Below are 14,450 nucleotides of genomic sequence, written 5' to 3' on the forward strand. Positions count from 1 at the left end.
TTGCTTTTTTAATAATTTCCTCTGTCCTTTGCGTTTTTAATAACTTCATCTGTACTTTGCGTTTTTAATAATTTTCTGTCCTTTGCGTTTTTAATAATAAGGAGTGCCATTCACGGAATTTGGATGACTGAAGTAGAAACTGCTGCTCTTTCTACACAGAGAGGGCTGCAGCTTTGCATTGAGAATCATGGACGCCAGTAGTTTGAACACTTGGTGCGCCATTAATGATTTTCTTATATGTGTAGTTGGGTTTTGTCTAGTGTTAGCATTTTATTTAGTGTTAGGCTTTCTTTATTGTTAGATTTTGTTTAGTGTTAGGTTTTGTTTGAATTAAAATAAGTTTATACAGGTTATGGCCTCAGAAATCATTAACCAGAGAGGACTTCAATTATTATGGAACCCACCCCAAACATCAATTTATTGACGTATTTCTGAATAATCCTTTTTAACCTAATTTTCTCTCAATTATGTTATATACCTAAAATAAAATAAAAGTAGTATCGAAGCTATCAATTATCATCCCGTCATAATATGTCATCTCTTGGTTATCTCTAATAATGCTTTTATTATACTTACGTAAAAAAAATATTTTTAAATTAATTTTCATTTATATCTCAGAGGGGAAAAACGATATTGATATACCGTTTGCGCTACTTGCTCTTTTTGTGCGCCTCTTCATCCTAGCTAAAAATGTTTATATCATTATATTTTAAATTTCTGGCAAAATCAAAAAATAGCTGCTTTAGATATGGAACGCCTCCTACCGACTCGTAAAAGAATTAATATCCTGCTAAGTATTTCCGGTCTTTTGATTATATATATATATATATATATATATATATATATATATATATATATATATATATATATATATATATATATATATATATATATATATATAAAGATGTACCGCTAAAGCAGCGGTTTAACGGAACTCTTTCCAGTAAAACAGTCAACGTGGACTTGGAGTAATCGACCCGAGTTCCTGAGGTCAAATTAAAAATAAATTAACCATCGTCCTCCGGGCGGCTCGTGATTTATGGCGTCCATTTTCTTAGACACGCACTTTAGATCCCCCTTTCTAATATTTAACCCCGTAACTAGATAAGAAAAAAGGCAGCTTCGCCGCCAAAGTCCCGGCAAACTCCCATTTCAGGGGACCACTTTGCCGCCTCTTGCCGAATAATTTATCAAAGAGTTTCGTCGATTTCGGTGCCCGTCGAACGGGGGAGGCAGGGGATTGAACTATAGCTGGTTCTTCATTTAAAAAATCCAAACCTCCTGAATCTATTATTGCAAAGCTCTAAAATCTGTAAAATCTAATCTCGACAATGTAATTCTTAAAACACATATAAGTGAAAATCAGGAAAAAATTCAAGATATTCCTTACAGACGGACCCTATCGTCAACTTAATAAAATTATCCGTTTAATCCTCGGATCAATCCGGCCCAAAGTACAGGTAAGCACCTATTTTCAAACAAATTACCAAAGAAACTTTTATTTATTTATTTATAAGTGAAATCATGGGTAGTAATCACCGACATTTGTCCGTCAGTCACTTAACCTTGCTTATTTCATGAAAGTTACATCACATCAACACATCAATTTTCAAAGAAACGTGCACAGGTTTCTGCTAATGCTATTTACAAATATTTTGGATTCCTACTACCCAGAATCACATTCAATATTTTGAAAATCTAATCTAATCTAATGTCAACAGACGGATCCTATAGTCAACTTAAAAAAGATCCTACGTCATCTACGCAACGAAGCCTTAAATCTGTTAATCCTGTCTATCAGAATCTGTGAGAAAGTCTAAGATTGACAAATCAGCCAATTCATCAGAATCCCTCTTTAGTAAATTCCATATTCTTGACACCCCGAATATTATTTCAGATATTTTAAAATCCAAGAATCTGGAACCAAACCTTCTCATGAACAGCTATGGGTTCTCCATTATCACCAGTCATCGCGAATATGTTTATGGAAGCCGTTGGAAAGAAAGCAATGATCACCTTCCATCTAAAATCAAAGTTATGGGAACTATTCGTTGGTTATTTGACCTCATGGTCAAGAATCTCTGCGAGTTTTTCCTAACCATTTCAATTAGAAACAGATAATAAATTTCCCATTGTTAGATATTCTTATGAATGGAAAATCAGACCTAACCTTAACCTTGAGTTATGAACCTCGTTTAATTTTGATGATATTTTTTAATTGTTGATTGATTCCTCAATAATGATGCTATGTCAGACACGTTTATTTAAATTTTCCGAACTTTTTGTTTTTTTTAATCATCATCTATAACCCACCAAAAATTGCAGACATATATTATTCAAGAGTTTGGGAAGGAATTTATGAGAGTAGAATGCCAACACAAAGAGTTTAAAACTCAGAACTCATGCCTTGCTTTGCCTTTGGACTGCGGATCAAATTTCACATATTTATGCAGATATTCATTGGGTAAAAATGGACGATCGTAGAGAACTACATTTCAGTTGTTAGCTGCAAAACGACCCCTTAAAAAATATTATATAGAAATTTATAAAAAATTATGTCCACATCAATTCAAATTTTTGAATTTTGAAGCAATATTCGGTCAAAATAGAGATCATCTCGTTAATACCGACGCCACTTCTGGCCACGAAGCTTCGTAAAACGGAATTATCTCGAAAGGAACCTTAAATAAGGCTCTAGACGTTCTGCTAAACTGAATTAATCCGGACGAATTTTCTTTAATTGGCCGTGGTCCCGGATAAATGAACCGGAACGCCCTTAACGCGTCTAACCGGAAGAAATCGGACCGCGATTACATCTCGCCGTTTTTTCCTCGTCGTTTGTTTACCCGAAAAATGTTGTGCCCTTTTTCTTTTTAATAAAAACAAGCGATTTTGTATGTTATTCGCGGGCCCGTCGATAAAGCGTTAAATATTAAAATAAAAAATGGCGGTTAGAAAATCATGGTAAAAGTCGCCTATTGGCCGGAAAAATCGGCGGAATGTAAAAGCGTGCTCCTGAAACCCGATAAATCTTATGAAAAATACATGACGCGGTTGCGCCGAATATACACAAAAGATTGTCTCGTATGCGGGGGCTCATAAATCTTTAACGGAGGTATTTATTAAATTTGCCAAAACGGTCGCAGGTTCTGCGACCGAAACATCTAAATGACGTTTTTTTTTTATAAGAAACTTCCACAAGCTAATGAAATACTATTCACAAATCGTCTGGATTTCTTCTGCCAAACTTTTAACAATCATCATGTTGCCTTCATTCGGAGCTTTACTAAAACTGAGAGGAGAGGAATCCAAAAGTTTTGTAAATAGGATCTAAAGGGGCGTTTTAGTTTTCTGCTTATTCTGGTTCCATCTCCTAGCGGAGGTCGTCTATCCTGGCTTTGTTGACAGCTACTCTCTGAATAGGACATTCCAAGCCATTCCCTCAAATTCTTAAGCCAGTATGTTTGCCTTCTATGTTAACTACGCTATCACTTGATTTTGCCCTCCATGATGTATTGCAGCATCATATATATATTATATATATATATATATATATATATATATATATATATATATATATATATATATATATATATATATATATATATATATATATATATATATATATATATATATATATATATATATATATATATGTGTGTGGTGTTCATCCATTCGTTGTTTGACCCTGGAGTAGGATCATTCGCCTGACGTTTCGCAAAAATATCACTTGGCATCTTCAGAGGCTGCGCGTCCATGTCACTCGTACGTGTCCGCACTTAAACTGTTTAAGTGCGGACACGTACGAGAATTAGGATTCCAAATGACTGAAGCGAACGATAGTTTACTATGAACAAATGCATAGTACAGTGCAAGAAGGGATTTGGGGTATTTAATATTCTATTGAGTTTCTTTTTATCCATATGCCAATATACCCCCAGACCTCTAATCTTCACCACGCGCTCTAAGTTGGTGTTATTAATATTTTTTTACATTTTTGATGAAGGATATGCTACAACATTTGGCGGGATTCAGGAAAAGATGATTATTTTGACGGTATTGTTCCAAGCGCGGAAGGTCTTCTTGGAGATTTAGACAGTCATCGGAGGTTTCGATCTTGGTGTATATTGTCAAGTCGTCAGCGAAGAGTAGTATTTTACAGTGTTTGAAACATTTTTGTATTGAATTAATGTATATTATAAAAAACAAAGGGCCAAGATGACTACCCTGTGGTACACCGGACGTGATGTCAAAAAACTCCGATTTATATCCATCGACTGTCACTCTTCCTTTTCTCTTTTCGGGAGGCCTTCCTGAAAAAAAAACATGTTGCACAACTTGCTTGCAGGCCCATAGTTCTTAACATCGCCTATAGCTGCTTTTAAAAATTTGTGTAAATGTTCGGTTTAGGAGATTGTATATGTCCGAAAATGTATTTTTGCGACACCACATGATAAAATTAAGTGTTAAGAAGTCTTTCCAGTACTACATTAAACACACTGCAGAGATGGATTTGGCTTTATTGTATCTCTGCAATTGTAAAACTGGATGTGCAAAGCGATGCAGCTTTGTGCAAGTTTATTTATTATTACTTTTTTTATTGACACTAATATTACTATTATCTATTATTATTACCAGAATATCAAAAATTTTCGTAGGGGTCCGATTGTGCTGGGCGGTGCGAACGTCTGTTTACCGACAACACGATTTCCTTTTTCATTTATTTTCCGTTACCCCTTTGCAACCCCATTGTTCGTGACTACGCGCAGTTTATAAGAACAAAACCACCCGTAGGAGGGTGCAAATTGCGTCGTCCCGGCTTAATATTTGAGTAGCGGCGTTCATGCGAAAAAATTCTCGCATCGCCAATCCCTCCCCGCACTTTCCGTTTCCGTTTCTACACCCGTCCCCCCGCGGGTTTCAATTAAAAATAAAACGTTTTTTGTGCCTTAATTTATCTAAATTCCCGCACACCCGCATTGGGAACCGCTATTCGTCCCCATCACGTATAGTCTGAGTTATTGGTAAACATGAAATCCCGTCCCGGCCGGGGGAGGAAATTTAACTTGTCCGGGGACGGCCCATTAACATGTGAATCACGCGTTCGACATCCGTATTATCGACTTTTACAACTTTTCCGTGTCGGGGGGTCCGCCATGTTCCGCGGAAACTTTTCGCATCTGCTTAGATTGCCTCGGAATCCCGCCTAACCGGTATCCTTAGAGGAATTGCCCCGATCCTGCGGGACGACGACGACGATGCAGTTTTGCTTTGGTTTATACGAGATGTTCGAAAAAGTCGGTACCGAATATGGCGAAGCTGCGGTACAGCGAAAAATGGTATAAAAATTTCACTATCTTCTTCTTCTTTGTAGGCCGTCTCATCTTCCGAGGTTTTCCATCATCAGTGCGGTTCTTGCTTTTGATGTGGCTGCTGATAATTCCATTGATATCCATTGATACTACTCCCTTAAGTTCTTTAGCCATCAAGTGCCTCTTCCCCAGATATTTCTTCTGCCTTAGCATGCAACAACTTGACCCAGATTCAGATTCAGATTGTGAGAGACGTCACTACGACCTAGAGGATTTATTGTTCTGTTCACAGCTATAGAGCTTATAGTGGCTCATTGAGTCTCGTTTGGATACACCCAGCAGATCGAAACGCACTCTCAATAGACTTTTACACTGACGCTGTTGCGTCATCTTCTCGGCAGATCGGCAGAATCTGCATTCAGTGTTTTTGTTTGTATCTCTGCAGGACTTATGCTCCAAATAATTGCGTTGATGTGCAGTGATACTACTCACTTAAGTTCTTCTGCCATCTCGCAATCCGCCCGTTCACCACAGAGACCCGGAAGATCTACTGCGACTCTCTCCATGGCTATAGAGCGTTATCCAGGTTCATCTTTTTAACCAGACTCCACGACACTGATAGTGGCTCCTTGGTGTAGCTCGCTCCCTTTGGTTTGCTTGGGCATAGCAGATGGTGTTTCCTCCTCTTCTTGGAAGAATTTGCATTCAGTGTTTACTTCCAGTTCCATTAGGATTAAGTGTAAAATTTTTAAAGAATAAGTCAGAACTTCTGCCCTAACTCAGAATTTCTGAGAATGAAGACAGAAATAGGTTATCTCTTCAAACTTATTTGCAAGTGGTATCAGTGGATACCTCCTATCTATGTCATTTTTCGTATAGGACCTATCAAATTCTTAATTCCCCGAAAAGGATAGATTGTATTTATCTAATGTAATGTCCCCTAAACTCACTTATATCAGATGTTCTGATTTGTTGCTAAGAAGTCCTGAATAAAAAAATAACCAATTTAATTAAAACATATATTTGGCGGTCTTTCTTTATTTTCCCCTTTTAAAACACCCGTACTTTGTTCGCGAACTTTTTGGAGCCCCCTCATATTATTGTTTCGAGTTATTTATTTAGCCGACGGAAACGACTAGATAACACGTCCAAAATGCCCGGATACTAATTCACTTTAAGTGTCTGCCTGCCGGCCTGACCTCAAACAAATATCCCCCACCCCTCGCGGGCCCGGAGGCCATAACTCAACCCACTCCGACTCACCTGCAGCCGGTGACAGTTTGGTGATGACGCCCCAGCGCTGCTTCCACTGCAACAAACAAATAAACACGGGATTAGCTCTTCTTGTGAATTAAATAGGGGGGAGACGAAACACTAAAACTAGGGTCGTTAGTCACTTAGGGGGCGGGGGGGGCGGATTGGGTGCCGCCGCTGGTTTTACAACGTGTAAAGTCACGATAAGGCCATTTGGATTTGAAAAATTCACGCGTGGCCGCTTTGAGTGGACGTAAACAAACTGACAGCGTCGTAAATGTTTAAGCAGGGGGTGGGGGGCGTTTTCTTAAGTCGCGGAAACAATTTCGGTTGACGTATTTATGGGACGGCCTCCATGCGATCGGAAACTTCTTGAATAATCGAAGAGAAAATAAAACCAACATTATAATAATAATATAATATTTACTGCGGAATATTTCCTTTACGTAAAAAAATCTTTTTACTGTTATACTTTTACACTAGTGCCGGTTTTAAGTCATTTTTGGCGGGAAATTTTCAATTTTCGTGAACGTTCGGGTGTGTTTCGGGTTTTCGCGGAAAATCTTCGGGGTCCGCGTACACAGTATCAATCTTCGGTTCCGATTAGCCTACGCACCATATTCAAAACTGCTCGTATCACTTCGTTGCGTTCCGTTCGGCTATTATCTATTATATATATGTAAGAAATCTATAAGTATGTTGGTGTTTGTGTCAAATAATTGCAAAAGTAAAAAAAAAACATTAATGACAACTTAATGACTTCCTAAGTTGTCAAAATATTAAGGTTGGTGACAAAAACAGAATACTGACTTTTAGTAAAAGGACAATTCGGTGAGAAAATCTACTTGGAACGCGATGAATGGTGATAATGGAGCTGTTCCCGACGTTTGTTCAAAAATGTGACCGTTATAAGAAAAGTATGTTCCATGTGACTTAAGTAAAACTAACCAGAATATCCTGTGGATCTACTGTAATGCTTTTAACGATATAATCCGTCAGTAAAAATATTTGGCAGCGAATGCCGTAACCAATTTATATGTTACACTTATACTTTGTTAATTTAAGCCTTTTTTTTGGTAAATGAAACAAATTCAAATGTGGTTTATTAATGTCAGTAAGACGAAATGCGACGTACATGGATTCGTTAATGACTTTTGCAAGTTGAACAAAGATACTTACGGAGCACTAAGCAAAGCCACTGCGGCCCTAGCGACGCTTGTAAATCGGAGCGTCAAAAAACCGGACATCGTGCATTACCATTCCCTTAAAGGGGTGGGGGGGGCGAATTTCCGGAACTTGGTCCGGAGCAAAAAGCAGATTTATGGCTTTTAAGAAGGGACCCCCGCGTTCCTCGTATGAAAAGGTTCAGGAGTTATGCCAGGGGCGCGGGAGGGGCTAGGCAGATAAGACACAGTTTCGCGCGAAAGTTTCTGTAGCCCTTTAAGAGATTGCGTAGTCTAGATAGCGACGCAGGTGCGACGGCGACGATGGAGTTTCTCGAAAACAAAGTTGCGGGCTTCGAGACAAATAAAATTGTCCGTTTAATCTTCGGATCGATTCGGCAGGGACCTATTCTCAAATAAATTACAAAAGAACCATTTTTTTTTTACTTTTATTTATTTATTTATAAATGCATTTGCCGCTCAGTTACTTAACGTGCTTATTTCATGTCCAGTGTTTCCAAATCTTCTAACTTAAAGAAGATGTGTCATAAAGTCTTTAATCGCAATAATAATTTAAATAGATATTGTCACGTTTTTTTTGAAAATTTAAATTAGAAAATTAAAACATTTAAAAAAAAAGAAAAATGTATATAATCAACACTCAGCGAGCAGGTCGTAACGGATGTCTAGGTGTGTGCAAATTTATGCCCTAACTCAACGACAATAAAATTAAATTAAGCTAACCGGAGAGTAGGGGTGGGTTATTGGTTATCAGAAAATCTATAGAAATCTGTAAGTAACGAAACAATCTTAACCGCGACTCAGGTCTTTATCTTTCATTACCTCACCTCCCTCACCTTCCTCAATTAATTCTAATTAATTCTAGTTAAGCGGGTACAGAGTAAAATCCGTGTCAGTTTTAGTTAAACTCTGAAGAAACCAGCAGGATGATTGGCGAAACGTCAGCAAGTTCGGCTCATCAACAACCTAACCGAGAGGAATCCAGATCTAAGCAATAATCTTGGAATTCAAGAAAAAACTGCGAGAGTCAGATATATTACTAAACGATCTAATTAAACATTATGAAAATGTACTTCAAATTCGCATTAAATATCATCAGTTAATGTTTACTGCAATGAATGAGTTCAATCAATGGAGTAGAAAGTAACCAGTGTTTTGTTTTTCGTGACACCAAACCCACCAATTGTTTAGATCGCCAAAGAAAGTGGATCAATTATACTTTGTTTCTGATATGAATGAATCTAAAGTAATTATTAAACAACTATTTACACTAAATATATCGATCCCCTTTTCTTTTTAAACGTCTTTTCTTGTCCCCATCTTTAATTCATGAAAAACCGGTTATTCTGCTTATATTAAAATGCTGAGCTGCCAGTCATCTTCTAACTTGGTGACAATTCTTGCTTTTAGCTCTCTGCTCGTATGTCGAGGAATTTTTGAGTCTTGCCGACTAAGTCAGCTACTCAACATTTTCCTAACACAAATTTGTGACAATACAATTTGTATCGAAAGAACCTGTAGCTGGTGAAGAGCAGATATGTGTTGAGGCACAGTTACCGTATTCTCCCTAATATTTACATTTTGGGTTTCACAGCGAAAAACTGGCTTATCTGTTAAATAGGGAGGACTAGAAGACTATATGATTTTGTATATTAACACAGCGTATAAGTACTCAAAAAATTCTCTATTTTTGGTCCTATTTTCTTAAGCCATACACAAACCTACAAATGTTGTTTTGTATTTTTTGAAGGCGTCGACGACCAACACGGGTAAAACAATACGAGGCAATATGACAATGCAGATATTATATATGACTCACAGAGTTTAAAGTTCAATACATGGTTGCTGGCCTAGGAAGTCTTGAGTAAAAGATAAGTTCCTTTCTTAAAATTGAAATGTGCTCACTGGCCTTGGTAGATACAAGTATCTTTTCAGGAAGTGCATTCCAGAGTTGCAAGCAAAGAGTTTTAGGCTCATTAAACCTTAAAGCACGCCGCCCACTATAAGTAAAAATCTGCTGCAGATCGACATTGATATCTGCTTTGAGCTCATCATTATGGAACGGGCCAAAGAAATCAACAAGCCGGGTATCGTCAACATATGACTGAGATTGGCAAAACTGCGGCACAGTACCCAAATCAAATATATACAGTAAAAAAAAAAATACAATAAAAATAGTACGTCAGTAGTCAGTATCGGTTTTTTATGAAACCAGCCGTATTTTAACATCAACAGCAAAGCATGCAAAACTTAGAGCACCGCGAGTATAAGTGAACGAAAGAGGGGATCAAAGTGGGATCCTTAAGGGATTCCTTCAAGAACCATAATCTACACAGTTAACCCTAACAAACCGACAACGTAAGGGGCAGTCAAACTTAAAACGCCAGCGGGAATTTAAGTATTACTCGAAATATACCCCATAAACCTGACGAGATCCGCTGTTATGGAAGACTTTAGAGCCTCAGAACAGCGGCTACGTCCGTAGTAAAATCTTCTATCGATGGGTTCGAGTACAGAAGATCCGATAATTTTATAATAAAGAAAAAACGGATCACGGGGTAACTGGATAGTTTTGGGAGTGGCGCGGGTTTGCGTGGGGGGGGGGTCGTCCGGCAACGCGCAAGGGGTGCGGTAGACCCTTGGCTTTGATTTGCGCTTTATATATGATATAAAGATCCCGGCTCGGGCGGTTTCTCCGGATTTTGCCGGATTTTGCAGGAATCCGAAGGCCTTTGCAAGTTACAGCCTCGACGAAAGAGATGAAATATTAAAAATCCCCAAATTGGAAGACGGTTGTCGTAAGAGATAATGAAAAATTTATAAGCGACGATATCAAATTGACGATGTTAAATTAAGAAAGCAAACAAATATCGTAATTTAATGTCTTTTTCAGAAAGCATTATGGCTGAGCTCAACGTGCCTAATTCAAATGTCACTCGTTCAGAAAATTGGACGTTGGTCCTGGAGGACGATAGTTCTACCGTATTATTTATATAAATCAAATCATATTTTATTACCTGTCGAGTTAATACAAAAGGTAAGCGGGAACGATAAATAAAAAACATTTAACAATAACAATGTCAAGAATAGCATTACCACTTCTTTATCCTCTTCGGAGCAGCTTCCTACTCCATACGAATTTAAAATCAAATCCCCAAATTTTCGTCTCCCTTCGCGGCGAAACTGGCCCGGAAACTTTGCGAGGCACCGGACTTTCGAGGATCGCGATGAAAGGCACCAACTTCTCCGGGGCCAGAGATCCCGCGGACCTTTTGATTACAGGGCTTTACTGACCATCAATGGGGAGTTGATGGGAACCGCGGCGCTTTACTAAACAATTTTCCGACGGGGGAAATATTCACGGAATTCGTAGCGCCTTGTTAGTTTCGGTTCATGTGATTACGCGTACTCATCTCCAGATCTCGTACGCACAAAACGATCGAGTCTTTTTGTTAAGGGGCAGATCGATATCGAACATAGGCCCCACGACATCTTTCGGGGAGGTGAGGGCGAGGATACAAACGGATATAACCTCGAAGTCGTTAAACATTCCCGCACAAACGGTTTCTTTTAATTAAGCCCCTTTCCGCTGTGAATAAATCATTAAGGAGGTGACTGCGCCAGCTCCATTATAGAACGCTTTGTTCATGAATTTTCATCGTTTCCCGTTTGTAACTGGCACGCGATTTCTGAGGACACGATTGAAGTATCCAGAATTAAAAGATGACAGAGTATGAAGGCAAGGTGTGACAACAGAGGTCTAATGAGATGAACGATGTAGAAAAAGAGCTGAAACACATAATACGAAAAGGAATAAGTGGAAGCATCCCTGTTTTTCTAAAGGTAGATGAGGATTTCGACATTTCAGCTAGAAAATACCACCAGCCGTTATGAAGTGAAAACTAAGTGCTACGTTGATGGGTGGGGCCACAGCCACTTCTACACTTGAATGTTGCGCTGGATGAAGACCGCTTCTATGAACTTTCTCTTCTTCCAGTCAGTCCTTTTGTAGAATTCTGATGATGTTCTGTCTAAATGTGCAAAACCAGATCTATTTGTTTCTCCACGTATATTTCTAATGTTCTGCTATTCTTACATCCACATATAGTTTATGTCGTCTATAATTTTCTCTGTTTTCGTTGTTAACTTTCTTACAGTTTGGCCACAACGGAAATTGGTCTTGACATTGTATTTTGTTCTCTCGACGTTTTGTAGTTGTTTGGTTTTGGCTCGACTCTGCCCTACTTAGTATGAAATCTTCAATCAATCTCTTTCAATAGCAGTTCCGCATTAGATCTTCTAGATGGTAGTGCGGTTGATTCCGACAATGTCGAATCTTCTTGAAGCCAGTAATCGCTACGGATGCATTGGCGTACAGATTTTGTACCTTGAAAATGACAAAATAATTCTGACTTCATCAAGAATGAAGACAACATGATTCTTGATGGGTTGATTATATATAGATAATTATAAATCCCTTTCACACTAAAGTCTCCTGCAATTAATAAAACACTGCGTACGATGGGTGGTAGGTTTTAATTTTGTACTTCTTGGTAGCGTAATTACAGTCCCAGCCGATCAGATGGAGCGTCAGAGCAATCCCAAGAGCCGTTTTGTACGTTCCATTCGGGTGACACGTTTCATCCATATACGGAGGCAATCCCGCGCACAGATTTGCATATAAATATGCAGGAAGCAATCTAAATTCGTATCGAAGACGTAACTTTCTTACGCCCCGCCGTCCCCGCCCCCGTCCGTCTACCACGCGCCACTCGTTTTTATCTCTCGCGCCTCCCGCTTACATTTTTATCTTAAAAAAAAACTTTTGCAAACATACTCTCTGAAATGGGTTCAAGCCAGAAGACGCTAAACCCTATGCTGTTCAAAAAACATTCATATGGCATAAGAAGAGTAATGAAAATGTTATTGAAAAAATTGGATTTCACGCAAATGCGTTTAACTATATTGTCTGCAGCGACAATATCACATTCAATCCGATTTAAAAGCAATCACCATTTAGCACTAATAATGCCAAATATGCATTGAATACTCTTTCTAGCACCAGTCAAACTTTTATTAAGGCAATGTTTGGAAAAGTAAAATTTTGCTCGCCAAAGGGCTTTGAAAGGTTAGGAAGTAGGCGGTTAGTACAAATGGTGTTTCACAGTAGTTTGAGGCAAATAAGATGATTCTGAAATGTTTGGTTGCTTGTTACCTAATAATTTGTAAAGTTCTGACCATTGAAATGAACCCTCGTCGCTGTATTACCAAAAGAGAGAAAATTAAGAAAATTTCTAAAAATAAAGTCTCTACGTGAATACCAAAGTTTCTACTACTCTAGGGTGAAATCAGGAAACCCGTAGCAAAGGAACTTGGCTTAACTGAAGTACTTAATAAAAAGAGGAATAATTAAGCACTAATAAATAATAAAGGTTACAATATGGTGCTATGGATATGTTAGGTGGGGGGTTCTAATGGTCCGGAACCATCTTTAACTCTCTACTCTTGCTTTGATTTTCTCATTTTCTCTTTGATTGAGCCGTTCATTCTCTACCTGTTGTCCAAACTTAAAGTCTCCACGGCTTCAGGATAACAGCAGTTTCGAGATTATCTCTCAAACTATCTGATTACGATAACAGAACCTTGTAGGAGAGGAACCTGGCTTAAGCTGGGCCACATTATAAACATAGGAATAAGTGAGTAATATTACATCATTATAAATCCAACAATCAGCTTGGCTATTTAAGGCTTTAAAAATTGGAGAGCAGGGGCCTGTAAATAAGATGGTCCTGAAATGTTTAGCAAACAAGTTGTTGAGTTTTGTGAAGGTTTTCAAGGTTTTAAACTAACCAAATTAATTGGTCAAAATGACATGTTTGTTCATATAAAAATAACAAAACCAGCTGTGCATTTACTTTTAGCAAAAGTTATATAAAAACGTGAACATCGAGAAAAAACCTAGTGGCGTCACGACGAGTTGTTTAACTATAATTAAGACATCCTCGTCTGCAGAATTCGACGTAAGTTCATTAGAAAATCGGCGAAATTTCCTCCTCATGAAACCGCCCGAAAACAACCGGCCGATCCCGCCCGCACCCTCCACCTCGAAGGCGAAAAACCCGAAGAAAGGCATTCGCGAAATTATAAGTCAACCTTATTAGGCGGGGTTGAAAAGGGGCCCGTTTAATCATTCATTTTCGTCGGCCGAACAAACTCGTTAACCCGCCGTTTACTTTGAGTTAAGAAATTTTTCGCTGGCGGATAATATAAAACGCGTTTCGACGAATTTCCGTCGGGGGTTCAAAATCGAACCGCGGAAGAGTCTTCGTATATTTATCTAGGTCAAAATACGGATACCGCAGCCTGGTTCATCAAAGTCCCATAGCCTCTACGAAAAATTATTCGATTGCAGAGACTTTGGAAATACGCGCATACAAAAGTACATATTATTTAAAAACTTTTTTGTTATTTACTCAAACTTATTTACGTTACCCGTTTCTAAGTTATACCGATTTAAAGTAAACATTTCTTGATTAATAAAAAATGTGATTAACGCTTATTTTTACAAGTATGCCATGAATGTTAGTTACCATTGTTATCGCAGTTGTTTTAAGTGCAATTACAAACGTAAGTTGTTATTGCTGTATCAAAAAATTGTCACATTTTGTCACAAGAAATATCCAAATTTGTTCGGTTTAAA

At 38.2% G+C, this 14,450-nt stretch overlaps 1 protein-coding gene across 1 annotated transcript in view; it reads right to left on the bottom strand.

Moving 5' to 3' along the window:
- LOC132699748 (uncharacterized) overlaps positions 1–14,450 on the bottom strand; it is a 364,826-nt gene that overhangs the window by 328,063 nt on the left and 22,313 nt on the right. Inside the window, exon 3 of the mRNA XM_060666621.1 lies at positions 6,576–6,621. Within this exon, the coding sequence (XP_060522604.1) occupies positions 6,576–6,621 (46 nt within the window). The remainder of the gene's footprint in view (positions 1–6,575; positions 6,622–14,450) is intronic.

Source organism: Cylas formicarius, unplaced genomic scaffold, assembly GCF_029955315.1.
Source record: "Cylas formicarius isolate icCylForm1 unplaced genomic scaffold, icCylForm1.1 PGA_scaffold_3__17_contigs__length_32017465, whole genome shotgun sequence".
In the NCBI taxonomy this organism is placed as follows: Eukaryota; Metazoa; Arthropoda; class Insecta; order Coleoptera; family Brentidae; genus Cylas; species Cylas formicarius.